General features: G+C 39.0%; 1 protein-coding gene and 1 pseudogene across 3 annotated transcripts; one reads left to right on the forward strand and one right to left on the reverse strand.

The window, feature by feature from the left end:
* Nucleotides 1-658: 658 nt before the first annotated feature.
* WTAP (WT1 associated protein) lies at nucleotides 659-27,801 on the forward strand. Of its 3 annotated transcripts, none has more exons than XM_078447531.2 (8): nucleotides 659-1,265; nucleotides 8,325-8,362; nucleotides 10,579-10,634; nucleotides 13,424-13,482; nucleotides 15,164-15,291; nucleotides 19,468-19,646; nucleotides 24,724-24,878; nucleotides 26,544-27,801. In XM_078447531.2, the coding sequence occupies exons 2-8, from the start codon at nucleotides 8,333-8,335 to the stop codon at nucleotides 27,125-27,127; spliced, it is 1,191 nt and encodes a 396-aa protein (XP_078303657.1). In that variant the 5' UTR covers nucleotides 659-1,265; nucleotides 8,325-8,332; the 3' UTR covers nucleotides 27,128-27,801. The 3 variants fall into 3 exon arrangements, with proteins under 3 accessions (XP_078303657.1, XP_078303656.1, XP_078303658.1); XM_078447530.2 differs by lacking the exon at nucleotides 659-1,265 and adding an exon at nucleotides 1,402-1,594; XM_078447532.1 differs by lacking the exons at nucleotides 659-1,265; nucleotides 24,724-24,878; nucleotides 26,544-27,801 and adding exons at nucleotides 1,403-1,594; nucleotides 19,866-20,692.
* LOC132675119 (U6atac minor spliceosomal RNA) lies at nucleotides 17,075-17,187 on the reverse strand (annotated as a pseudogene).

A 27,801-nucleotide genomic window follows, 5' to 3' on the forward strand; every position in this document is an offset into this window, starting at 1 on the left:
TTGTTTCTATTTGTGGAGGTGTATTCTCAGAATAAGGTTAGGGTTAGAAGCAGAATTGCAAGATGTAAGAATTGGTGCAATATAATTTTGGTACTCCATAGGGCTTCAATGATTTTCCCATTGCCACCAAAAAATTTATGACCACTGTTTCTCCAGAGCCTTGTGATTTCAACGTGCGTTTCCATTGTGAGGACAAACAGCCTTTTATGTTTAAGGACCACTGATATTCTTTGCTGTGAATTGTCTGTTCAAGTTCTTGCCCAAAAATTCTCTTCGGACTGTGGTCTTTTTCAGTCTTTAAGATTTCCTGTGAGTTGCAAATATTTTCTCTATACTGATCTGGGAATATGCCATGATCCCTTTGACCATCTGGAGTACACTTTAATCTTATCCTTATAAATCCCCTCATTTCAGGACACCTCCTTTAGGGATAAACAGTTCTGGTAAAGCCGGATAAGAGGCAGATCAATCAAAAGAATTTCTGACCCCTTGTAGGACGTGTAAGAGATTGTTTCACGTTTAGCAGGTAACACTGTCGTTCTTATGCAATGGTCCGGGTGACAAAGTCTTGCGTAAGGGAGTGTGTTCAAATTACAAAACTTATCTGGTTCGTTAGAAACTCACAGGGTTCGCCTTCCTTTAGTTTCTGAGTTTGCAAGGTGCCCCTAGAGCTGCTGACACAGGCACAACCCCCTTCTCCTAGACAATAGCTCCTCGGTTTCGCCACGAGATGTCAAGGTGGAGACGGACCAAGAGGCCAGGAGACTGCGCTTCACGACAGAAGACAGAACGCTGGTTTCTGAGGCCTCCAACATCACGGCTTAGTCAAGCCTAAACCGACCCACCCACGGCCTCGTTCCCGAGGTAGCACCTGGCCCGCCAGCGCGCGGAAGCATCACCGATGGACGCTACACCATACAGCAACCAATCACGCGCCGCCTGGCCCAGATTCCTCCGCCAGAGGCGGCGCTGCAGCCGCAGGTGGCCGGCCAGCGCGTTCGCCCCGCGCCGCCAATCGCGACCCCCGCCGCCCTTCCCGTGATGCCCCGCGGCTGACCTCCGACCTCGCCTCCCACCCCTCCCTGCGGCCCTCTTCTCCCCCGGCCCCTGCTGGATTTGCCGCGTTCCGGAGGCTGTGGGGCGTGCCACCGAGGCGCAGCACCCCCCCCGTAGCGCCTGGGCGGGTGCCGTCCCTTCGTCTTTCCTCCCCGTGGCGGGGCCTGGGGACGGGCCGGGGGCTGCGGCCGCGTCCGGGAGGCGACTCGGTGAGTGAGCCGGACGCTGACAGGACCGGGCGGCGATGAGGGCGGGCTACGGCTGCGGCGCTTGAGGGCCGGGCGGTGGGCGGCGCGGGGCGGGGCGGGGCGGGGCGGCGGGAGGAGCGGGAAGGGGGTGGGGCGTCGGGGCCTCGCGTCCTCCCTCAGCGCCATTTTGTGGCAGCGAGACCCGCAAATAAAGGGGAGCGCCGGGGCTGCGGCGGGAGGAGGAGCGCGGGGGCCGGCGGTAGCGCGGTCTGGCCGCCTGGGCGGTGAGCGGGCAGCGCGGCCTTGGCCTATGTGACTGGGCGGCGCCGGCGCGGCCTCCGTCTGGAGAGGTAGGTGCGGGCCGCCGGCGGGAGCGGCCGCGAGGACCTCCGGGTCCCGAGGGCTGAGGCGCGGCCGACCCGGGTAAGGGGTGGGCAGAGCCCGGAGGGCGACTCGGGGCTCCCGGGCCCGCCGGCCTCCCGTTAGCTGCGCTTTCTTCTCGCCTGCGGGGACACTTCCGCCGCCCCGAGGCCATTTTGCCTTCGGCCTCCGTCCCGGGGGCGAGGCAGGCGCTCCCGCGGGCCGGCGATACCGGGAGGCCGCCCCCTCGGTGTGCGTCGTGTCCCCGCCTCGGTGTCGCCCCCTCCCACCTCTCCGCGGGATCCCGAGGGTTGGCGGCACTAACGAGTTCGTGAAGGGAAGGAAAGCCGTGCACCAAATTTCGCGTCGCGCAGTAGGTTATTGCTGCAGCTGCGTCCTCCTGTAGACTTCCATTTTTGAATGATTGCATGCATTCTGAGTAAAGAAAAAATCCTTTATTGAATTAGAGGTTTTCGTGAAATTTCGGGGTCTCACCTTGGGTCTTTCCAAGGCTGCTGTTTACTCCTGTCGTTCAGTAACATCTGATGAGGCTAGTCGGCGAAAGAAATTGCAGTCCACCAGGTGGCATGTGATAAAGGATGAAGTTAAATTTGGAGGGTTTGGGTGCGTGCCTTTCGGGAGTTCTTTCAGAGCTTACCTTGTCTTAAACAGGTAGCTATAGCCAGGTAATCAGGATTGTCATTTCTCACTGGCGGACCTTAAGCAACCTCCCTAAATTTCTAAGTCCCAAAGGACGAAAGTAATAATAAAAATGTGTCCCCGGCACTGTTGATGTGTTACTTAGCTTATGTAATTTATAGAACTTAGTAGTGTCTAGTTTTCCTGATTCAATTTTGAGTCCTACTTGCTCAAAATATTTTTTGTGTTAGAAATGAGTTGGTATATGCGATACAGAAAATCCGTGGTCGCTCTACGATGTGGACGAGAGCTGTGATAATTTGTACAGTACGTTACAGCTTTCAAAGTCCTTTGTGTTCTTGTATGTACGTATGTGCTTGCATGTATATAGTATAGAATCTCCTAGAAAATAACCTTTGCCTGATATGGTCTTAGCACTTTCATATAACTGTATGTTACCTCGTTCTTGAAAGAAGATTTTGCCACTAATTAGCAAAACAATATCCAGATGTTTGGTTTTATGCTTGTTTTTTAAATTATGTTTATTTTTTTTACCTGTTTTCTGAAACTCAGATTATCAGAAAAACTTTTCAGTATTCCCATAATAGTATATTCCATTGGATATTAACCTGGTCCATCAGATTAGAACTCCGAGCTATAAATATTCTGCGGTCTTGACAATGTAGTTGTTGCGTTTTGGTTTAATTGTTTTTAATGCATATTAAACTTTTAATGTTGATATTTTGTTTAAAAAATCATTTGTGTAGCATTTTTATGGCACTTGGATGTTGAGATTTCCAACACTATGTGAGGCAGGCAAAATTGGTATCCTTTTTTTGCTGATTTGGAGACTGCAGCCCAGAGTTAAGTGACTTGCTCAAGATCCATGACTGATAAGAATCAGGAAAAGGTGGTTTTCCAGTTCCTAATTAGTACCCTTTTTACCTACCACAGACCCAGTGTTGTATGCTGTCAGATTATTAGTTTCTTGAGTTTAGTTATGATTAGGTTCAGTGAGGTACATGCTTTCTTAAATTGTGTTGGCTGGTGTTCGCCTAAGAGAGAACAGAGTTGCATAACTTCAGGTCATAATGCTAAGAGCCAGGGAAGTACTGGGATCTGGGATGCTAGGCACCTAGCCAACCAAAACTGAACTCTCCATCATTAAATGTTTCTCATTGTTAAGGCATTTAGAGTACATGGTGGTTCTGAGATCTGAATTTAAGAGGTTATCCCTGAATTAATCCATAGGAATAACTGAAACCTTTACATAATTAAAAAAAATTTTTTTTTAATGTTTTTATTTATTTTTGAAGGGGAGAGACAGAGCATGAGCGGGGGAGGGGCAGAGAGAGAGGGAGACACAGAACTCGAAGCAGGCCCCAGGCTCTAAGGTGTCAGCACAGAGCAGATGCGAGGCTTGAACTCACGAACTGTAAGATCATGACCTGATCTGATGCTCAACGGACTGAGGCGCCCCCTATTTTGCTTTTTTTATATTCTTAGATTAGTTAAGCCTAATAATTATTGACGATGGGAGAGTGGGAGAATAATCCATCTTAATCAGTTACCAACTTTTGAGAGGTGTGGCATTTGGGGTCCTAACCCCCAATTTATTAATAGCTGTTTTGACCAGAGCTAATCACCAGATGACCCAATCATTTTCATCATCTAGAAGATGGGGACTAACTTTGAGTTTGGAAAGTTTTGATTATTAAGCATGTGACTCATAGCACTTAATATTATATTCATTTCCGCCCTCCCACCCCCCCAAGATTCTGAATTTAAATCTAGATATTTCAGTCATTCATTTTTCTGATACAAAAGTAGATGGTTCTAAGAACCTGGAGTAAACATTGTCTTTATGAATCTAGAATTGATTTTAGATAGCTATTGTGCTTGTCAGTTGAAATTTAAAAGTTGCCTTAGGCAATAATAATTTTCTTAGTACATTCATGTAATATGAAAGACAAATTTGAGAACCAAGTTCTATTTTGACTAAATAGTTAAATATTGATGCTTTTAAATTTAAATATGTTCTAATTTGCCTTCCCCCCCCCCCTTTTTTTTTTTTTTTTGCTTTTGACTCTTGTGGCATATTATGGATTCTCAAGGAAAGAGTGACATTTCAACAGCTATAAATCAGGGAGGGATTTCTTTAAAAATGCTTATGCTTTGAATTCCCAAGCCACATACATATCCTATAACGTGTGGAATGACCTGTGACTCTGAGAATCGACATAAAATGCAAACCTTTATACAAAAACATTTATTTCTGATGTATGTCACAAGTTTACATATTTAGTTTTATAAAGAGCATACAGATATTCGTTAAGCTGTGTGTAATGAAAATTTGCCCACCATCAAACTTTTTAGAAAGAAAGAGAACATAAACTAATGTTAAAAATTTTAACAGCTTGCTGTTTAGAATTCTAAAAATTGGAGATCAAGCATTCTACAGTGGGGCTTAGAAACAAAGACGGGAGCATGTCTTGATAGTTATCCTCAACCTGTGAATTCTCCTTTCAGTTTCTTCAAGAAGTAGCGACTGAAAGTTTTTATTTTTTTGATGGGGAGAAGGAAACTAATAATTGCTTATTTTGTGCCGGTCACCATGCTAAAGATTAGTGTTTATCTTTAGAAGTAGCTGAATAGTTTTGAGCCTTGGGTGGTGGTAATCCTTTTTGGGTTGGGCAAAATGGGCTCAGAAGTTCTGGTTTTTTTTTTTTTTTTATTTTCAAAGTTTGTCACTCTCTTAGATAAAAGCAGGGTTATTAGAATTTCATGTGTTTCCCAGTCCTTTAAATGCCCTTTAAAAACAGTTTAGCTTATTCATTGCTAATTAAGTGTTTAATTAATTTTATTTTAATGGAATAATCTGAATACGTATTAAAAGAATGAACCAATCTGGGGGAAAATGTCATGTTACAGAAGCATTTACTAGTTTATAAACTGGAATTTATGTTTAATAACAGCCATAATCCTTAAGTTTTACAACTAAAATTCTGAGTGGCTGTGGTGCCCATTTAGCAATACTGTGGATTACCTATCCACAGTGATAAATCTAGCAGTTTTGAAACTGTCACTCATAGCAGTGTTATCACAGTATCTGTTACATTAGGTTCCATATTTATTCTCAAGATTTTACTGTAGGTCATCTTGGTTTTTTTTTGGGGGGGGGCGGGAATTAGATTGGCTTATTTAGTTCACTTTTATGATTTCATTAGTAATTGAAGCAAATTCATTTGTTCATACTTCCATTCAGCACGTTTGAGTGTCTCCAGTGTACTGTGCCATCAGCAGTGAATAAAACAATTCTAATGGATCTTATTTTATAATTGGGAGAAACAGATAAGTATGCAAAATATCAGCTTAATGATAAGAACTATGAAGAAACATAAAGCCTGATGTGAGGGGATAGTAAGGGATCAGTGCACTATTTTGAGTGAGTTGGGTGCCTTTAGAAGGAGTAGTGACTTGCAGAGGCACATGTATACTAGTTAAAAATGGCTAGAAGTTCAGAGGGCCAGAATTGTCTCGTAGGTTTTTTTAAATGTTTATTTATTTTGAGAGAGAGAGTGAATCCCAATTGGAATCTGCTCTGTCAGCTTGGAACCCAACAAGGGGCTTGAACTCAAGAACCTTGAGATCATACCTGAGCCGGAAGCAAGAGTCAGACACCTAACCAACTGACCCACCCAGGTGCCCTTCATCGGTTTTTAAAAGTTACTTAGTTTTGTTTTTTGTTTTTTTTTTTTTTAATTTTTTTAACGTTTATTTATTTTTGAGACAGAGAGAGACAGAGCATGAACAGGGGAGGAGCAGAGAGAGAGGGAGACACAGAATCTGAAACAGGCTCCAGGCTCTGAGCTGTCAGCACAGAGCCCGACGCGGGGCTCGAACTCACGGACCGTGAGATCATGACCTGAGCCGAAGTCGGACGCTTAACCGACCAAGCCACCCAAGCGCCCCTAAAAGTTATTTAGTTTATTGACATTTACCTGTTATATTTAGCTCAAATGGGAAATTCTAAGGAAATGCCAGGCTTGATTTCTGGGTTCCAGTAGGTTGCAGTCTAGTAGAGTGAGTACACTTTGAACATACAAGTAGACCTCTGAGGACAAACATGGTGAAGGTTTGTTTCCCAGATGATTGGAATCACTGGTATCACGTTAGGATAGTCAAAGAAGAAAAATATACAGATTTTATATCGTAGAAATAATGGTCATGTCTTCATAGGTTTTGGTCAGCGACTTGGTTAGCTTCTTAGTTCAGAAACAGATAACCTCAGATTTTTGCCTTCTGCCCCCAATGATAAAATTATTAAAGAAGGAAGAATTAAGCCAGCAATATATAATATCAACTTACGGTTTTTTTTTTTCTAAAATGTACTGATTTCTTTAACACTGATTTCTCTATCTAGTCTGAAAATGAGGTTTTAATGGCAGCATATGATTAGAATGTCTGATTTACACAGTTGGGATTGTATGTAACATAAAAAGTGATATTGGAAGATTATCTCCTTTTGAGGACTCTCAAATAGTAAGAAATCAAGTAGCTTTTAAAAATTCAGTTTTAGGGGCACCTGGGTGGCTCAGTCAGTTAAACATCCTACTCTTGATTTTGGCTCAGGTCAACATCTCACTGAGTTTGAGTACCATGTGTGTGTGTGGGTGCCCATGCTCTCAAATAAATAATTCAGTTTTAAATTATAAATTCTTTGGTTAATTTTTTTATTGAGGTATAATTGACGTATCTTTAGCTTCAGATGTACAATATAATGGTTTGATATTGGTATATATTGTGAAATGCTCACTATAGTAAGCCTAGTTACCATCTGTTACCACAGTTAGAAAGGTTTTTTTCCTTGTGAAGACTTTCAAGATTTATTCTATTAGCAACTTTCAAACATGCAGTACAGTATTGCTAATTATAGTACCATGCTGTGCGTTACATCATTGCAACTTATTTCCCTTTGGCTGAATGCTTAATAGTTTGGGATTTGTAATAAGTGTGGGTAAGTAAAATAAATATAAAGGAAGTTTAAAATATAAGGGGAAGATTCATGACAGTGCTGTTGGAAATAAAACTTAGGGATGAATTTAAATTTGCTTGTGTCCTTATTTGAACAATAGGAGGTATCAGAAAGTGTTTTCAATAAACATAATAAAGTTACTGAGAGTAGTTCTTCTATATAACCTGTCTTTTGCAACTGGGTTCAGTAAATTTTGTATACGTTTATAAAAAGCTAACTTGACATAAATTCTGTGGCATAAAATTAAGTAGTTTGGGAATATTTTTATTAAGGTGTAGTATATAATGTATATAAATATTCATTGTACAGTGGTGAATTATCACGATGATGACAGATTCTACTTTACTATAGCAACCTAATGCTGTAAAAGGAAAGATTTAGCAACTGGTACTACCCTTCCTATTCTTGTGGAAGATGTCTGGGATACTGCCTGAGGTCAGTATCTGAGTTTAGTACAAAGCTATCGCTTCCGTAAGGTTTCTCTTTCTCATAGGACAGTTGTAAGAATGCATTGAGAGTTACATTTCTGGTCAATCCTTTATGGGAACATCAAAAGGAATGATCAGTTTTTTTAACAAAGGAATTCTTAAAAAAAAACCTAAAGACAGTAGTAACAAAAGATGTTAACAAAGGAGAAGATGGGTGTGGAGTATACTGGAGCCCTGTGATATCTTTGTAACTTTTTTGTAAATCTAAAACTTAAAAAATAAAAGGTTTTTAGGGGCGCCGGTTAACTCATGGTTTGTGAGTTCAAGTCCCGTGTCAGGTTCTGTGCTGACAGCTGAGAGCCTGGAGCCTGCTTCAGATTCTGTGTCTCCCTCTCTCTCCACCCCTCCCCTGCTCAGGCACGTGCTGTCTCTCTCTCTTTCTGTCTCTCAAAAATAAATAAGCATTTAAAAAAAAAACTATGAAATAAAAGGTTTTTAAATAAATAACCTAGTGATTAACTAACTTCCCTAATTGGTTTAGAAAAGCCAGTATATTTTGTTCCTACCTTAACTGGGAGAAAATCAATCGAACCTCTGCTCTCTGCCTCTTTTTCCTAGGATTCAAGATGACCAACGAGGAACCTCTTCCCAAAAAGGTGTGTTTTTTCAGCAGTTTTTTAAGCACTTTGTGTTTGGGGGGGGGGGGGGGTGTTTAATAGAATTAAAGGGACTGTCCTTATTTGCTTATTGTTCATTCTTTTGCCTTATAACACTAATAGCATTGTGGGTGTATAATGTGTTAGACATAAACTTATAGGGAATGTATTTTTAGAATATTTTGAGTTTTTAAAAAACTTTTATCTCCATGGTCTACTCTTAATCTTTATTTTACAAGTAATTCCATCTACATGACTATAAGTGTCAAAAAAGATTCCTTCACAAGTTCTTATAAGTTGCTTATTTTTTTTTCCTACTTTTTAAATCCCTTTGGTTGTGTGGTAAAACCACTTCTGTGTTTTTCAAGAAAAGGTTACAGCTAGTTCTTAGATCCTGCCTTTCCTCTGAAGTTTGTTTTCTAGTCTTATTTTCTCCTTGTCCTATATCCCTAACTTAATTCAATTTAGTCAGTCACAGAATTACAAAATAACATTGTTCGTAAAAGTAATTTATAATTCAAGTGGGAAAGCAGGGTATGTACAAATTAAGCAGTGAGAATTTAAGTGAACACTTAAGGTGGTATTATGGGAATTCGTCTTTAGTTTTGAAGTTAAATTATTCATGAAATAAAGAATTGTAATGTGTTTTAATAATCAGAATTGTGTGCTTTTTGTTAGACTTTTAATGTATTTTGGTACAGTGATTTTCCCTTTTCCTTTTGATGATAGTACTATTACATTGGTTAGTGTTGCAATTTGAAGCAAGTTTCTTAAAAAGGAAACTAATAAAGCATTAATTTCATACTAAAGTAGGAGAGGTGTCTCACCTGTATAGTCTTCATTTGGTATAGAGAAAACACACAATGTTTCTCAATTTACAAAGCAGTTTCAGCTAGTTGGAATATTGTGCTCATTTTTTTTTTTAACTTTTTATTTTGAAACAATTACTGATTCATAGGAAGTTGCAAAGAAATGTACAGGAAGGTTCTGGGTGCTCTTCACCCAGCCTCCTTCAGGGTTAATTTTGCATAACTATCAGAATCTTGTATAACAATATGAAAACCAGGAACTTGGCATTGGCACAATCCACAGAGCTTATGTGTGTGTTCTGTGTGTGTGTGTGTGTGTAGCTCTGTGCAGTTTTTTCATGGGTAATTAAGTGTAACCATCACCACAACCAAAATAGTCAACCGAACCATTACTAATAAGCCTCCATTTTGCTACTCCTCCATAGCCCCATCCATCCTTTCCCTCTCCATCCCAAACCCCTGGCAACCACTAATCGGTTCTCTATTTTAGTAATTCTGCTGTTTCACAAAAGTTACACCAAAGAAATTATGCAGTATGTATGTTTTTTTCCCACTCAGTAAAATTTTCTGGAGGTTTGTCCCAAGTTGATCCATAGACTGTTTCTTTCTTAATGGTAAATACAGTATTCCAAGGGTTTGGATATATTGTAATTTGACCCGTTGAAGGAAGTTTGGGGGCTATTACAAATAAAGTTGTCAACACTCATATACAAATTTCTGTATGAAAATAAATTTATTTCTCACCAGCAATGTATGACACCCAGTATTTGGTGTTACTACTGTTCTTTAAAGCCATTCTAATCAATGTGTAGTGATAGCTCATTGGAGTTGTAATTTGCATTTCCTTAAGAATGATGCTTATGTTAAAGATAAGTAGTTCACTTTTGAAAAACTTCTTTTCAATAAAATAAGATTTAAAAAAACATAATATATATTGAGCCATTTAAGTCTCAGGCTCTGGAAATGTTTCATCTCAGTACAGAGCTCCTTTTAGGAAGGGTGCTGTGTGATTTTAGTAATAAGGGTAATCCTAATAACAGAAATGAGGGATTAAAATGTTACGATCCTGTTTAAATAAAAAAATGTGAAGAATATAAGAACTAGTAGTATTCAGTATTTAAAAGTTTTAGGAATTGGGTTTCTGGGTGGCTAAGTTGGTTAAGCGTCCAACTCTTGATGTTGACTCAGGTCCTGATCTCATCGTTCCTGAGATGGAGCCCCGTGTTGGGCTCTGCGCTCACAGCATGGAGCCTGCTTGGGATTCCTTCTCTTCCTCTTTCTACCCTTCCCCTTCTCAGGCATGTGTGCGTGCGCTCGCTCTCTCTCTCTCTCGAAAATAAAAATAAACTTTGGAAAAAAAAGTTTTAGGAAGAGCAGTCAGTTCATGTTTTAAATCTCTTTGTATAGGTTCGACTGAGTGAAACAGACTTCAAAGTTATGGCACGAGATGAGTTAATTCTAAGGTAAAAAAAATTTTTTTAACCAAAAATATAAAGCACTTTCTATAGAACATACTGTGATTCTATCCTGTAATTATCTTCAAGTTAGACTTTTCTTTTTAACGTTAATGCATCCTCAAATCACTTAATGTACTGTCGAGCATAATATGGTCTGTTCATTGTGTAAACATTGAAGGAAGTATAACACTTCATAGAACTAAAGTACTAGCTTGGGTAGCTTCTAGACTAATAGGTAACTTGAGGTTTTCTTGAGGGAAGATACTCAGAATTTTAACTGAAAGCATTTGTACTCCATGTGTATAACTTGGCTATGGGGAATAACCCTGCTTTCAGAAGGCTTTTAGTTTAACAAGTATATAGACTTGTTTTGATGTTATTTTTTCCTTTTCTGTTCAACATGTGAAAAAGTTGTAGTTCTGAAGGATGACAAGTCTAGTTATGGAAGACATATATCATTTGCTGATAGGCAAAGTTACTCTTTCTCAGAACTGACTTTGGTCAGCTCATTTAACTATATCCATTTTCTCATCTGCAGGTTAAAGGAGTTGAATTAAATTATTTTTAAAGGTTACTTTAAGCTCTGAATTTCTATGGTTATTCTGTAAATGTCTTTGGAAACCAGATTGTCAAGAACAGCATTAAGGGTTTTTTTTTTTTTAATGTAAAATATGATCAACACTGGTTTTGTGTTGTGTAACTTAAATGTGTTCTTTTTGCATTTTATTACTTTGTGTGGTAAGTTTTTTACATGATAGTTTTTAGAACAAAGATTTTTCAGGGCACCTTTGTCAAGGTCATTGAACTTTTTTCTCTAGAACTTTCCAAGTGATTTTTACTTGAATAAGTAAATTTAATTGGCTGGAAGTAGGGGAGAGAAGAAAGGTGTTTTATAAGATGGGCAGGCACAGATGACATGTTCCATTGTTAACTAGAATCTGATAATTTCCCACCTCCTTCAGCTACTCTATTGTAGACAAGCTCTTTATCTTCTTCGTGCAGAGGACAGTTTTTCCATTGCATACATTTATTTTCCTGCACATGAAATTTAAATCCATAGTATTCTAAAACACTCTTATCCTCCTGCTGAGGTAGTCCCTTGTTTATGATAATACTGCCATTCACATGTTGATACTGTCTCTGTATATTTGGTTGGTGTGTGCAGTCTTTTTCTTGATTCATCTGTAGGGGGAGAAATCAGTGCTATGATCTTAATAAAACTAAACTCATGGTAGCAATTTTTTATATTAAGTTACCTTTAAGGTTTTAAGTCATGTGCAGTTTATATTCTTGAGGTCAGTTTAACTTCTCTTTCTTCAGGGAATTCTCACATATGACTTTTAAGTGAGTTTTTGTCCTCATTAATTCTCCTGGTGATTTTAAATCAAGTTCTGCTTATTTAACTGTTCTGTGTTTTTTCTGTCATCTTGATAAGGATGTTTTTGGCTGAGCTTTTACATTTTTCTGTTCCTCTAAAATAGTTGTTAATGTGGCTTCCACAAAAGATGTTTATTCATCTCCAAACATTGAGTGAAACTCCTGTTTGTGTCCTAGGTTGTAGGGCCCGTAAAAATAAGCATGCCTTTGACTGAACAGTAGTCTGAACAGTAAAAGGTGAATTTGCTTGGTATCCTGGAATTTTTTTTGTTCATTGTGTTGTAATGTTAATATCTCGTAGCAAAGCTTTCAGAAGTTTTTGAGGTTTTGTAGAAAGATTTTCTAAAATCAAGGGTACAGTTGACCCTTGAACAACACAGGTTTGAACTGTGTGGGTCCATTTACGTGCAGATTTTATACAGTACAATACTTGAAATGTATTTTGTTTTCTTAATATTTCCTTTTTCTAGGAAAATTTTCTGGCTTTATTATAAGAATGTAGTATATAATACATACACAAAATACATGTTATTCAAGTGTGTATGTTACTAGTGTAAGGTTTCTTGTCAACAGTAGGCTATTAGTAGTTAAGCTTTTTGGAAAGTCCAGAGTTATACGTGGATTTTTGAGCATGCAGGATTTCTCCTCCCTAAACTCCACCCCACATGGGTCAGAGGTCAACTAAATTTTGAATAGCTGTAACTGAAGAGCAGCTTGAAAACATAGCTCTTCAGAAGAGCAGAATAGTAGACATTTGGGGCAGGTTACTTTTTGTTGCGTAAGCATAAGTCTGGGGACCTTGTTTATCAGCAATAATAGCCAAGCTAACATAGCTTGTATTTTGAAGGTAGAGGAATATAGCAAGGAAGAAAGGTTCCCTCATACTCTCATAGCGTATGGCATTTATGCAGATTGTTTCTGCCAATTAGATACGCTTTAAAGAATAGTTCTGAGAGAGAGTGTATTCTCTCCCCCCTTTTTTACGGGCAAAAATAAATGGAGTCACGTGATATTTTCAGAAAAGAGCTGAGATAACCTTGAGTCCCTTATAAGTGGGCACATTTCTTAGGTGCCATTTGTTTGAAGTGGACAGCATATCTGAAAGTAGCGAATTGTTTACTCCGCTTCCTTAATCCAGGCATGTGCTGAGCATCAGTGACAGCGTCCTGTAAGGCCCATGAACTGACCTGGAGGAGCACACTTAGTATATTCTCAGCAGAGAACACTTTGTCCTGTGTTTCCTTTTGCCTAGTTCCTATAAGTTGAGAAGGAATAATGAAGTGACTAACTTTATTACTGGTTAAAAATCATGTAGTGAAATTCTTGGCATTACTTAAATTTATAAGTTTATAAATTTATAAATTTAGTAAAAGCAATATCAATGTAACAACTAATATGTGAATTTATTTTTGTGCTAGATGGAAACAATATGAAGCATACGTCCAAGCTTTGGAGGGCAAATACACAGATCTTAATTGTAAGTTTTTAAGTTTCCTGAAGATTACATGAATATCTCCTTTTAGATTTTTGTTAAGGAAAATTTTTGTTGCAGGATAATTGGTTTTACTAAGCAACTGTAATTTTTGTTTAATGTTTATTTTTGTGAGAGAGACAGCACGAGTCGGGGAGGAGCAGAGAGAGAGGGAGACACAGAATCTGAAGCAGGCTTTGGGCTCTGAGCTGTCAGAGCTCTCAACCTAGAGCCCAGTGTGGGGCTTGAACTCGGGAGCATTGAGATCATGACCTGAGCCAAAGTTGGACACTTAGCTGACTGAGCCACCCAGGCGCCCCAGCAATTGTAATTTTTATTCAAGCATTTCGTTCCAGAATTCTGTCCAAGCATTCACTGTATTGCTGCTGCAAAATAGGTGAATGAGCCGTGGTCTCTTTTCTTTAATTCCCTTCGTGTGTAGTTCTTGGGAAAGACCGACATCTAATAATCGTATGATAGCGAGACTGTTTTAGTAGAATTACATACAAGTGTCTGAGAGCATAGATGGGGAAACTCAACAACTACTTGAACTTTCCTTGATGTGTCCCTCATTGCTTCCACAGAAGAATTGGAAGTGAAACATGAGTTATTAGTCTTAGAAAGGAAGTACATAGAAGCACACACAACAAACTTGTAAGAGCTTCAAGTGTAACAATAGGATATATTTACAGATTTTTCAAAACCTGCTGAAAAATAATGCCAACAAAGTTTATTAGTTTCAAGCCATTTTAGTTTTTGTCACTTGTCACCGAGTTAAGAATAACATACTATTTGTGAACATAAAAAACGATACAGGGGCACCTGGGGGCCTCTATCAGTTAAGCGTCCAACTTTTGATTTCAGCTCAGGTCGTGATCTCATGGTTTGTGAGATCTGTGCTGTGAGCATGGAGCCCACTTGGGATTCTCCCTCTCTCTGCTCCTTCTCTGTTCCTACATGCACTCTCAGTACCCCCCCCCCCCCACACACACACACAACACACACACACACACACAGTAAATAAACTTTTTTAAAAAGGGTCAATATAATATAGGGACACCTGGGTGGCTTATTCGGTTGAGTGTCCCAACACAGCCTGCTTGGGATTCTCTGTTTCCCTCTCTGTCCCTGCCCGGCTTGTGTGTGTGTGTGTGTGCGCGCGCTTTCGCTCGCTCGCTCGCTCTCTCAAAAATTGAAAAGGGCGGAGGGGGACAATATAGTTTTTCAAGTCCAGAAAGCTTAATAACCTGAAATTTCAGTTACTATATGACTATATTATAATCCACACACATTAGCATTATGAGAGCTTAAAGTAATAATCGTGCAGTTTTTGGCATATTTACATTGAATAGGTTAAAAACAATATAGTCAGGACTTTGTCAGTGTGTTACAGTATAGACGGATGCAAATAATGAAGCTTCCCATGTTCTGGGAGATGGATTGGACAAGAATAACGTAATCCCATGTAGGATGAGGTGGCTGTGGGCCACTCTAACACCACTGCCTCCTGAAAGAGCAATCGTGATCAAGAACACATTAGGATAGAAACTAAAGACTAGATGAATTTTTTTGCCTTTGTTTTTTTTATTCTTGACAGAGGCAGTCGGAACTTTATTTGGGTACGTCAGGTTGATCTTGAAATTATATGTCCTAATGTTTGGGGATTTTTTTTTCTTCTAATCATCAGCTAATGACGTAACTGGGTTAAGAGAGTCTGAAGAAAAACTAAAGCAACAACAGCAAGAGTCTGCCCGCAGGGAAAACATCCTAGTAATGCGACTGGCTACCAAGGAGCAAGAGATGCAAGAGTGTACTGTGAGTATTTCAAGTGGTTTAAGTCTTTTGGCGAAATTGGGTTTTAGTCTGCATTATGACGTGTATTCATAGTTAGCGAATTTTATATACTTGCTCGTAAGTATAAACGCACATTTTGTTGAGATAGATCAGCTTCATGCTATAAATATGCAAATTGTAAAATCTTGGGCGATCACCCTATTGTCGGATTTGAAGTTTTTTTCAATGGCCAGGAAGTTCAAGGTTTTCAGTTATTTTCCATGATACAATAATCAGTATATTGATTCAGATGTTTTTTAGTAGGTTGGTATCTGAGAGTATAAGGAGCATTTGCTCCTTTCTAAGCAAGCTGTTTCTCCTCTGCTCTCTTTATCTCTCTGTGCATAAAAAAACTTCTTCCTGGTATCAGCAACCTCTGCCATGTCTGCTTTTAATTGTTAATAGCTTTCATTTGTACACAGATCTGAAATCCATTGACATGTTTGATCATTTAGATCTGGTTGGATTTAGGTTCGATTTTACGCTGTCTTCTGTAGTCCCAGTTATTCCTTTTTATTTAGTGTTTGTATATATGTTATGTAAAATAGAGGTAGCTCTATCCATGTTGTTACTAATTTTAAAAATCTGAAATTTCTTAAAATTTTATGTATTTAAAGTAATCTATCTTTACACCCGATGTGGGGCTCAAACTCATGACCCTGAGATCAAGTTGCATGTTCTTCCAACTGCCAGACAGGCAGCCTGAAAATCTGAAATTTTCTTGAATTCTTTTGTGTAATCTCCATTGGTCTGATACATTGTTTATTAAATCTAATGCAAAAGATAATATTCTGGTCACTGGAGACTCTGATCATAAATGGGACACAGTCCTATTCCTAGTTGTTTTCTCACTAATAAAATGTTTTTCAGGGTTCAGTCACAGTCCTTTTACTTCCTGTAAAGTTTGTTTTCTCAGTAATCACACACCTTCACTTTCTATATTTTTATCTCTTGACTGTATTTTTTACCTGGACACTTGGTTTCAAGAAGTCTCACCAATAGTTTGAATATAATTTTCTTTTCTTTTCTTTTTTTTTTAATGCTTGTTTATTTTTTTTTTAATTTTTTTTTTTAACATTTATTTATTTTTGAGACAGAGAGAGACAGAGCATGAATGGGGGAGGGTCAGAGAGAGGGAGACACAGAATCTGAAACAGGTTCCAGGCTCTGAGCTGTCAGCACAGAGCCCGACGCGGGGCTCAAACTCACGGACCGCGAGATCATGACCTGAGCTGAAGTCGGCCGCTTAACTGACTGAGCCACCCAGTCGCCCCAAAGCTTGTTTATTTTTGAGAGAGAGAGAGCAGAGCCAAGTCAGGGGGGAGGAGCAGAGAGAGTGGGAGAGGGAGGCATAGAATCCAAAGCAGGCTACAGGCTCTGAGCTGTCAGCACAGAGCCCAACGTGGGGCTCGAACCCACGAACCGTGAGATCATGACCTGAGCCAAAGTCAGGCGCTCAACTGACTGAGCCAGCCACCCAGACGCCGCTAATTTTCTTTCTTTATAGGTAACACCCCAATCTCAAAACTCTTAAATTCTTTTCTCCTTTTTTTGATACTAAGGATTCTAGATTCTACCTAGTTTTGGGTCAGTTTGCATGGCACTGTGCCAGATGCTTATACATGCAATGGAAGAATCTTATCTGCAAGATACAAACTGCTGGTAGAGTGTGATTGGAGGGTGCCAGTGCTAATATCTCCTAGCACCAGTGTGTCTTGAATTCTTTCTTGAGCCCTACTCTTGACATCCTAGTTCATGTACCTTTTTTTAACGATGGTTAGATGACACGAAATAGGTGGCAGTGCCTTAACCATATGTGTTGTCATGCCCGAGGGCCTCTTCCATCCTTGTCAAGTGAGTGCTCCTTTCATACAACACCTAGGTCACATACTTGTTACTGCTTGCCTAGACAGTATATACTGTTGACTCACTTCTATTCTCCAGCTATGCTATGGCACAGACAGTTTTGGTAACATCATGCCTGATCAGAGCCTTTGGTGATGCTCATTTACCCTTTTGTCTTTTCATCCTAGGTTTTTAAGGTTATTTCAACTAGAATCTAACCATTTCCAGTCATACGTTTTTTTAATAGTTTTCCCCTTCACATGTCAGCTGAACCAGCTCATTTTCAGTTAGTTACAGAGTAAGATTTTGCAGAAAGGGTGGTAGGAACAAAACCATTAGGAAAGGACAAGATTATCTATGGCAGATGAGGGCAGTTCACTTTGTAAACCTAAATAGTAACTATGTCCATCTCGGAGAGGCATGTTTTCTTGGGGATAACAGTGGGTGATATGTGCTGTATGACATGCTTTGTTCCTGTTCAGTTATCTTAACAACTGGTCTTACGTTAAATAAGCAGCTGCACTTTTTTGTTTAAAATGAGTGACTTTAAGGAGCACCTGGTGGCTCAGTTGGTTGAGCATACAACTTTGGCTCAGGTCATGATCTCGCAGTTCGGGAGATCGAGCCCAGCATAGGGCTCGAGCTGCTGCAGCGCAGAGCCCACTTTGGATCCTCTGTGTTTCCCCCCCACCCCCGTCCCTCTCCCACTCATGCTCTCTCTCTCTCAAAAATAAAACGCTTTTTAAAAAATGAGTAGCTTTCGGAGAGAGCCAAAGCATAAGAGACTGTTAAAAACTGAGAACAAACTGAGGGTTGATGGGGGGTGGGAGGGAGGGCAGGGTGGGAGGGAGGGCAGGGTGGGTGATGGGTATTGAGGAGGGCACCTTTTGGGATGAGCACTGGGTGTTGTATGGAAACCAATTTGACAGTAAATTTCATATATTAAAAAATAAATAAATAAATAAAAATAAAAATAAAAAAAAATAAATAAAAAATAAAAAAAAATCTTTAAAAGAAAAAAAAATAAATGTATATAAAAAAAAAAAAAAATGAGTAGCTTTTGGGGCGCCTGGGTGGCTCAGTCGGTTGGGCGTCCAACTTTGGCTCAGGTCGTGATCTTATGGCTCGTGAGTTTGAGCCCCGTGTCGGGCTCTGTGCTGACAGCCTGGAGCCTGCTTCAGATTCTGTGTCTCCCTCTCTGCCCCTCCCCTGCTCGTGCTGTGTCTCTCTCTCTCTCCCTCTCTCTCAAAAATAAACATTCAAAAAAAAAATTTTTTTTTAATGAGTAACTTTAAGAAATCTCCTTAGGCTAAATAAAAAATTACCTCTGTTTGCTCAGTGAAATAGTAAATATATTTCCAATCCACATAGCATATTTGTACTTTATGCTAAATTTTGGTAGAAATTAGCAGCTTATAAATTGTTTACTTTAATCCTATTTTAAGTGTTAGTGTGCAGCAGGATCTTGAACCAAAACTACTTTGGGTGTGAAGAAAGTGATGCATTTAATGCTAATAAACTGTATTTCATATTTTAGAAATGTAATGTTAGTGTGCTAGTAATAGTACAACTGAAGTCGAAATTGAAGGTTTCATATGTAAGTAGAAGGGTTCTGGTGTGGTGGAAAAAGCCCCAGACTGGGAGTCAGGAGGCTTGAGAACTAGATTCTAGTCTCCATTCTGGCACTGAACTGTGTATCTGTAGACATTTGCCTTATTTAATTTCAAAAATGAGCAGTTTGGATTTGGTCAGTCACCTTCCACCTATATTATTCTGTGATTCATATCTACTCAGAAGGAAAAAAATATATACTTCATTTTCACTTGAGCTATTTATAAAGCTGTAATACCACCTCATAAATATAAGCACGGTGTATTTTTAAATTTGGAAATACAAATGTGTATTTTAAGTTATAATCTTGTACTTGGTATATTTTTAGGAGACCTATACATAGAATAATTTCCATAGATACAAATAAACTACTGTACTCTTAGATAATATTTTAAACTTGGCAATTTTCTAGGGGTGTCAATATTTTTAGTAAATATAACTGATTTTTTGTATCCTTTGGTTGTGAAGTAAGATACAGCCTCTTTAAAGGTTCCAAATATGGAAATGCAATTGTAGCCTTAATTCCTACATGGGTAACCTTAAATAGTTGTTTACAATTTACACTTTTTTTAGAGGATGTTAAGATTAAAGGAGGAAGGATTTAATAAATTGGTAAATTCTGTGAACAAAAGGGGTTTTACGCCACCTTCTCGTGTATATTTTCTTTGATTTGGTAGTAATTGTTTCTTTTACTTTGTACAGACTCAAATCCAGTACCTCAAGCAAGTCCAGCAGCCTAGCGTTGCCCAACTGAGATCAACAATGGTAGACCCAGCGATCAACTTGTTTTTCCTAAAAATGAAAGGTGAACTGGAACAGACTAAAGACAAACTGGAACAAGCCCAAAATGAACTGAGTGCCTGGAAGTTTACGCCTGATAGGTAAACAAATCATACTCCCCAGTCAAGACTTCCCTGACAGTCCCACTGCGAGAAAGCTGTGGTGGGACAGCCAAGTACTCGTTTCCACACCAAGACTCAGACTTTTTGAGCCAAAAAAAGCCACATTCTTACACTATCCAGCTTGTAATGGTTAATGTAAAACTTACCAGATGAACCTTGTGTTTCAGCTTTTTTCTCTTCCCCCTCCCCTTGCTTCAGAGGCCTGATGGCGTCGGACTATTCCGAAGAAGTGGCCACCTCCGAAAAATTCCCCTTCTAGAACATGTAGACACTTGAGAAATGTTTCTGTTTGAAGAAAATAGAGGGAGAAACAGAAGTCTTAAGTCTGTGGCACACTGTGTCTTCAGACAGTTTGGAGGAATGAAAACCTAGAGATTTAAAATCATGAATTGAACATGTAAAATTCCAGTAAAATGTAAAAATGGAATATGCATCGCTCTTAACCTTGAGCATAGTGACTTAGAGACACTGTATATCAGTTTTGCCAATAAGACTGTGGACTTCGTGATTGTTGTTGAACTTCTGGGTCAAAACTCAAATGAGGTGAATTTTGCCTTTAAAGAGCTTCATTTGCTAAGGAACCAACTTAATAGTCGTGAGAGAATCAAATAATAGATGTCAGTACAAGTAGTTCATAACCGTTTAGTTTGGGGCTCTATATTACTTGATTGAGCCTTAAATCAATGTGGGTTTAATCAATGGTTTGTTCTTTGAATTCTTGCTAATGCTGTAGATAATCTTATTGAGGACTGTACAAACATAAAGGTGTGGTATCAAACTTCAGGTTGAAACTGTTTGAAGCATTATGAACATTCATTTCACTACTAGATTGTATAAGGATATTGGCTGTGATGAGACTCACCGCGTTATTTTTTTCAGTAGTGAAATTAAATCCCCATTCCATTCAACAGGCACATGTTGAAAGAGTATTGTCGTTGGTGTTAATGGGGGAATGTGTTTCCTTCATTGTATTTGGGGCCTTTTGTATTGCACTCTTGATATTAAATTAAATGTGCCTTGAAGTAGTTGGTTTTTTTTTTCTTTTTTCTTTCTTTTTTTTTTTTTAAGTTCAAAGAATACTCTGATGATTTTGTTGTACTTTTAACATTTTGATTTTGGGGGGCTGTGGAGAGCAGATTGATTTTGGAAAAATTGTTGCCATGCTCTTCAAAGTGAAGGAAAAGGCTCTGTGTCACATTTTTAAAGACCTACTTTTTTCCAGCTGGTATCATAAAAGACAAGGAGACTTGACACTTGCTACTTTTTGACACCTTGTCCCAGGGTATTGCAGTAGAAATTAATGTGGGACAGCTTCACAGGGTGCCTGCCAGAAGATTGGGGGAAATAATGTATTGGAACTGTGGGCTGGCCTAAGTGAGACATTTTGTGAATTGAAAAAAAGGTATAGTGATCATTTCTAGCAAATTCATTTGATCATTTAGATAAATGAGGCATTATTTCTTCATGCTTCCATCCAATCCTGGAGGTGAATTTTTTTCGTCAGATCATTCTCTAAGTCACCAATGAGAATTTTCACTTGGTGATAATGGAGTCTAAGATGAGTGGAAGATAAATGTTCCAGATTGTCCCAACGCTTAAGTGCAGTTTTAACAAGGGTGACTTAAGTTCTCTCTTAACCATTCAAATCAATTGTAAGTATCTTATATGTTTGTGCTTTAGGGAACTGATTGTGGGGCAGAGGGTGGGTTGAAGAAGTGGTTTGTGTGATTTTACGGCAAGAAAATCCGCTTCTAAAATTCTCACTATTTGTGGGGTTGGAGGGTAAGTAAACAAAAATGTGCCGCATTAAGGCATTTGTATATATTTTATGCCATTTAAGATCACAGTAGAAATGGCCTACGTACTTTTAGTAGGTCAAGAAATAATTCATAAAATGTATTACTAACGTGTACTCAAATTTTATTAGCTAGCATCCTTCTTTACTGCTTAGGTAAGAGTCATTGTGAGGTCTGTGGGGGTTTTTCTCTGTGGGGTTAAAAATATTTTTTTAATAAGATAATACATGCTCATGTATAAAATTGGAACAGCATGAAGAAAGGTGGAGACAAAAAATGAGAGTCCCTTCTGGATGTGACCTTGCCATTCCCCATTGTGTTCTCCAGGAACAGTAACCACTGTTAAATTTCTTGGGTATCATCAAGATCGTTTCTGTGCACATACAGTCATTTTATATACATTGATTTTAAACAAATGTGAACGTACATACACGATTGCAGCTTGGTGTCCCCCTCCCCCTAACACACAGACACAGTTTATCCCTTGCATGGTTTTTTCATTCTTTTATTAGATTACTTCATTTTTAATGGGTACATAATATTTCCATTGTATTAATAAATCATAATTTATTTTAATCACCTGTAAGTGAATTTTTGTTCTGTAAAGAATAGGGTATAAATGGTACTATAAATACATCATTAACTTGAAACAGTGCTTATTAATCAGTGCTGTGTCTGGAGTAATTCAAATAGAATGGGTTATGGGTCCCCCCCGCCCCCCATTTTCCTATTCTGTTTTAATTTTGAAAGAGAAAGATTCTCTAAATTATCTTCTTTAGTTGAAATACTTCATACATGTAACAGTGCATATATTTTAGAGTATTTAAGAGAGGTATATTTCAGTTATTTTGACAGTTCTGTTTTGCGTTTAATCATTTAGGCAATTGTGTGTACATGTCTCAGATACCCTGGCCCCCTTCCTTGTGATCATAAAGCAATGTATAGTGTCTGTTCTTTTTTATAAATCTTTCTCTCAAGACTGTTTCCTTTCATATTTTCTTTGGGATTATTTGATTTTTAGGAATGGGTTATGGGGCAGGGTGGGGGGTGTAATTAAAGAAAATTATTCCAAAGACAGTTATTGGTAATTGAACTCTTACCATTTTGGAGGATGTAATGAACACAATATAAATCTCACATGACATGGTAAAATGGTAAAGTGTTTTAAGACTTGTTTCAGTAATCACTAATTTCAGAAGTGATAGGATTATCTTAGAACAGGCATTTATTAAAAGGTATGACCATAAAGGAAGCATTTTTTCTATTAGAATTTGTGGTACTTTATACGAGGTTAAGTCAGGTCACAAGTTAATGTATTGGTTTTACCAGTAGTCTTTTTTTTCTAATCTTTATTAAATTCACATAGGATTTTCAGGTTAGTTGGAAAACACTGAAGCTATAGACTTTGTAAGAAAACAAACTTGGGAGCGCGGGCAGGGCGTGGGAGGAGCGCGCTGCCTGACAGTGGTGCCCCGTCTTTTAACTCCTCACTGGATTTCTAAACTCTTGTTCAGTGGAAGCCAAAGTCGGAGGGTACTGATGGGCGATGAGGGGGAGTCTGGAGCTACAGTAGCAACGAGCAAGAACACCAGCTAATAGAGTTACCATAGAGAGAATAAAACCCTTAGCAAGTGCTTTCACCTGAGGCTGCTCCAAGCAGCAGTAACCCAGGTTTCACTGTACCACAGAGAAAGTTAATTTATGAACTTTTGCTTAAATTACCCCTGAATTAGGGTAGAGTGTATACAATGGATAAAAACACTAGAACGCTGAGTCAAAGAATGAGAATCACTTACAAAATGCTCTCATTTAACTTACTTTTTAAATATTTTGGAGAGAGAACGAGGAGGGTGCAGAGAGGGGAGGGGACAGAGGATCTGAAGTGGGCACCTGTGCTAACAGCACAGAGCCCGACGAGGGGCTCAAAGTTCCGAACCGTGAGGGCATGACCTGAGCTGAAACCGCAAGTCGGCCGCCTAACCAATTGAGCCACCCAGGCACTCCACAAAATGCTCTCATTTAAAAAGTCTGAAGGCTTATATAACAGGATATGATGCATTGTGAAGTAATGTATCAGGCAAGTGAAAGCCCCACTAAAGGAAGGAAAGGACAGGAAATGTCAGCAAAACATTTTTTTTAACCCATTAAGTCTTTCTGAACTTAACGCCATCACAAGAATACCAGACCATCCCTGTGGAGCATGCGACTCTTGATCATGGGGTCGTGAGTTCAAGCCTACTTGGGTGTAGGTGTAGAGCCTACTTAGTTAAAAAAAAAAAAAAATATCAGACTGTCCTTATTCAAGTGTCAGGTAATATCACAATTATGTATTTAAATCAGATGCCTTTAGAAGTCATCATTTCTATTGAGGCTAAAGAAAAGCTGTAAAGTTTTATTAAAGACTGTTATTAAGGCATTTGATTGCATTTTTGCAGTTGCTGTGTATGTGTGTGTAGTCTTTATGGAGTGTTGCACTGGGCCTTGGTAACTAATTTGTGGAAAGTTTGGTATCCCTACTTTGGCAGATATTTACATCAGTGTTATTTGTGATAAGTAATCCCAATCTTAGTTTTCTGTTCTAAAGATAACCTATTAAACATGAATAAAATCTTAACCACATATCAATATTAAATTTTTTTAAATTTATGTTTATAGTCGAAGATAGCTCAGAAGTATATAATAAAGAAGTTAAATGAAGATTAGTGAATGGAAATAGTCTTAACGGGTTTTTAAACGGCTCCTTAAAAACAGTTACTGAATATGCCTCACTTACTGCAGTAAACCTTCTTGTGAGAACAGCTTATTAAGAGGCATCCTCATCAAATGCTGTTTTAGCAAGAATAAATATACTCTGCTTATGATACTGCCTTTACCTTTTCAAGAACTTTACTGTTCCAAGCTAAGTACCTTAGTGTTTTTTTAATACTGATATATCTGAGATGTGTGTTAATTAACTGGTTTGTTTCTATTACAAATGATAAATTGGGATGAAAATAGATACCAGAATTAATTATTAGTGTAATAGAAGATGTGGCCATTTGGGTACTTTTTGTTTAGGGTTTATTTTTGCTGCTGTATTGGCAAAATACTGAAATGCAGAAGATGGACGTGTTCCAGAAGAGAAGATGGTAATTATAGGGAGGCATCTGCTGTGACAGTTACATTCTGTACGTGTTACATCTATTGCTGTAATAATTGCAAGTAAACAAGGTTGTAGAAACTTGTCTTCATTTTGTGATGGATGGCTCTTTCCTTTGCAGCCAAACAGGCAAAAAGTTAATGGCGAAGTGTCGAATGCTTATCCAGGAGAATCAAGAACTTGGAAGGCAGCTGTCCCAGGGACGTATTGCACAACTTGAAGCAGAGTTGGCTTTACAGAAGAAATATAGTGAGGAGCTTAAAAGCAGTCAGGATGGTAAGGGGATTTTTGAAAAGTTTGGTTAAATTTGCACTGGCTTTAAAAAACTTGCCAGGCATGAATATTATAGATTAGATTCTGTATGTGCTAATCTCTGCCAGTAGTTCTATAAAATTACAAATGAAACATTTCTAGCTGGGGCACCTGGTTGGCTCTGTTGGTGAAGCATCCGACTCTTGGTTTCAGCTCAGGTCATGATCTCCAGGTTTGTGAGTTCAGGCCCCACATTGGGCTCCTTGCTGACAGGAAGGAGACTGCTTAGAGTTCTCTCTGCTCCTCCCCCGCTCACTTGTTCTCTAAATAAACTTAAAAATTTCTAGTTGAGTAGCAAAGCCATTTTAATTTTAGCGGTCCCCCTCCTCCTAATTGTTCATTGTGCAAATTTCGAGAAGTTTTTGGTTTTGGAGGGGTGGAATTTGGTGAAACATAAGGCTGTATGTAGACAAATTTAAATTCAGTGTTTTTAAGAGGGGGTTATCTCCATTTAACCAATTTCTCTGTAAGTGTAAATCTTGGAGGTATTTGGCTATTTCCAGTGGTCTAAATATAAAGAATTGATTGTACCTGTTAAGGTCCTGTTTAGTGAATAAGATGTGACTTTTTTTGGAAAGAGAAAGAATGAGCATGAGCTCTGGAGGGGCAGAGAGGAGAGAGAGAATGAATAAGAATCTTAAGTAGTCTCCACGCCCAACTTGAGCCTGATGTGGGACTCAGTCTACTGACGATGAGATCATGACCTGAGCCGAAATCAAGAGCCAGACACTTAAGCGAGTCACCCAGGTGCTGCTAAACATGTAATGTAATACTTAAATTTGCTAAAGGTAAACTTAATTCAGTCTCTGTCTCCGCCCGCCTCCCCCACACTTTTTTTTTTTTTTTTTTTGGCAAGTGTAGCTGCATCTGTTCTGTTTCTCTTCTCTTTGAGGAAGGATGAATAGTACCTAAAATATCTCACCAATGAAAACTGAATTGAGAATTAGTATATTTGACAGTTAATTGTGAAGATCAGTAGTCAGTGTAGTATCTTTTAAAGTATCTTTTCATAGTGATAGTTGTTAGCTCTTACTGTTCGTAAACATAGAAAATAGATTTCAGTATAGTAGTGAAGGACTTTTTCCTCTCCCAAGGCTTTTTAGGATTTAATGGACATGTGTATTTTATCAGTTTTCAAGAGTTATTTTCTCTAATTTTTTTTGGATGTGGGACAGTCCTTTGTTATAGCATAGGCTTCTTTGGAGTGTTAGAGTAGAGGACCCACTGTTTCCTAGGGCTGAACCTGCTGTGGAGCTGAGACAGACACTGATTAGGAGAATAAGGAGTAAGGGGAGTGGCCATGTGGGCCCAGAGGTAAACCCATGTGGAGTGGATTTTGTGGGCTATAATGAGTTGTATATGGCTAGATGGCTTGGGTCAGTTGGAACTTGGTTGCTTTATAGATATTTTAAGTAAGTCTCCCCCACCCCTACTTCCACCCCAAACAAACTCATTCTTGAATGACTATTTTTAAATTCTAAGCAAAAGCTTGAAATAGTTTGTGACTTTTAGACTTGTATTTGTTCACTTAAACATTTATTGACTGTCTAGCTTTGTGGCAGGCGCTAAGCAATATTTTAAAATCTGTTTTCAGAGATATTAAAGTAGGTTTGACTCTCCTTTGCACAGAACTGAATGACTTCATCATTCAACTTGACGAAGAAGTCGAGGGTATGCAGAGCACCATTCTAGTTCTTCAGCAACAGCTGAAAGAGACGCGTCAGCAGTTGGCTCAGTACCAACAACAGCAGTCTCAGGCTCCAGCCCCAAGTACCAGCAGGACTACACCTTCCGAGCCTGGAGGACAGGCGGAGGCCACAGGTAAAGACTGCAGCCGGCTGGCCAACGGACCAAGTAATGGCAGTTCCTCCCGGCAGAGGACGTCTGGGTCTGGATTTCACAGGGAGGGGGACACAGCCGAAGATGACTTTCCTTCTTCTCCAGGGAATGGGAATAAGGCCTCCAACAGCTCAGAGGAGAGAACTGGCAGAGGAGGTGGTAGTTACGTAAATCAACTCAGTGCGGGGTATGAAAGTGTAGACTCTCCCACGGGCAGTGAAAACTCTCTCACACACCACTCAAATGACACAGACTCCAATCCTGACCCTCAAGAGGAGAAAACAGTGAGTGGGAAAGGTAACCGAACTACGGGTTCCCGCCACGTTCAGAATGGCTTGGACTCAAGTGTAAATGTACAGGGTTCAGTTTTGTAATATTTTTTCCAACAAATTTTTATACAGTGTCATTTAATTTGGGAGAGGATACTGTCCGGAAAATTAACGCATACTTTTGTCACAATTTGCCTTTTTTTTGTGGGTGTGGTTTTTTTTTTTCTTTTCCTCCCCGCCCCTCCCCCCCCCTTGCTTCAATACCTCTGCCACTTTGGAAATTGTAACAGTTAATTACCTTGAATGTTGCTAAAAGGACATTTTGTGTAGGGTCAAGTTATTTTTATATGAGTTAATGTGAAGTTGTAAATGGAAATCTTTCCCTAAAGTATAACACAATGATGTCTGTATAAATCTGTGTCTATCCTAGAACCTGTGCTGTGTACGGGCATTCTTCCTCATGCTGTTATTATACTTATGCACCATTCAGACTTGTTAGAGTAGATGTGGGTTTATGACTGCCAAGTTTGCCCAGTACAGTAGTTTTTCACTAAAAGCTGGACTTGCTGATGGAGTCCTAGAGTAGTTTCAGTGTTAGATACAGTTTTTTCCACCTTACATCTGTGCATTTTCTCTTTAGGTGACTGAATGTTTAAGAAATTTGTGTGCATAGTTACTCAGTTTTTATGAACTGTTGTATCCTGTTAATGCATATTGCTCTGTGACTCCAGTATATCTTACCTGTACTGACCAAACCTAAATAAAGATTTTTATTGTAA

The sequence above is a fragment of the Panthera onca genome, chromosome B2, assembly GCF_046562875.1.
Source record: "Panthera onca isolate mPanOnc1 chromosome B2, mPanOnc1 haplotype 2, whole genome shotgun sequence".
NCBI lineage: Eukaryota > Metazoa > Chordata > Mammalia > Carnivora > Felidae > Panthera > Panthera onca.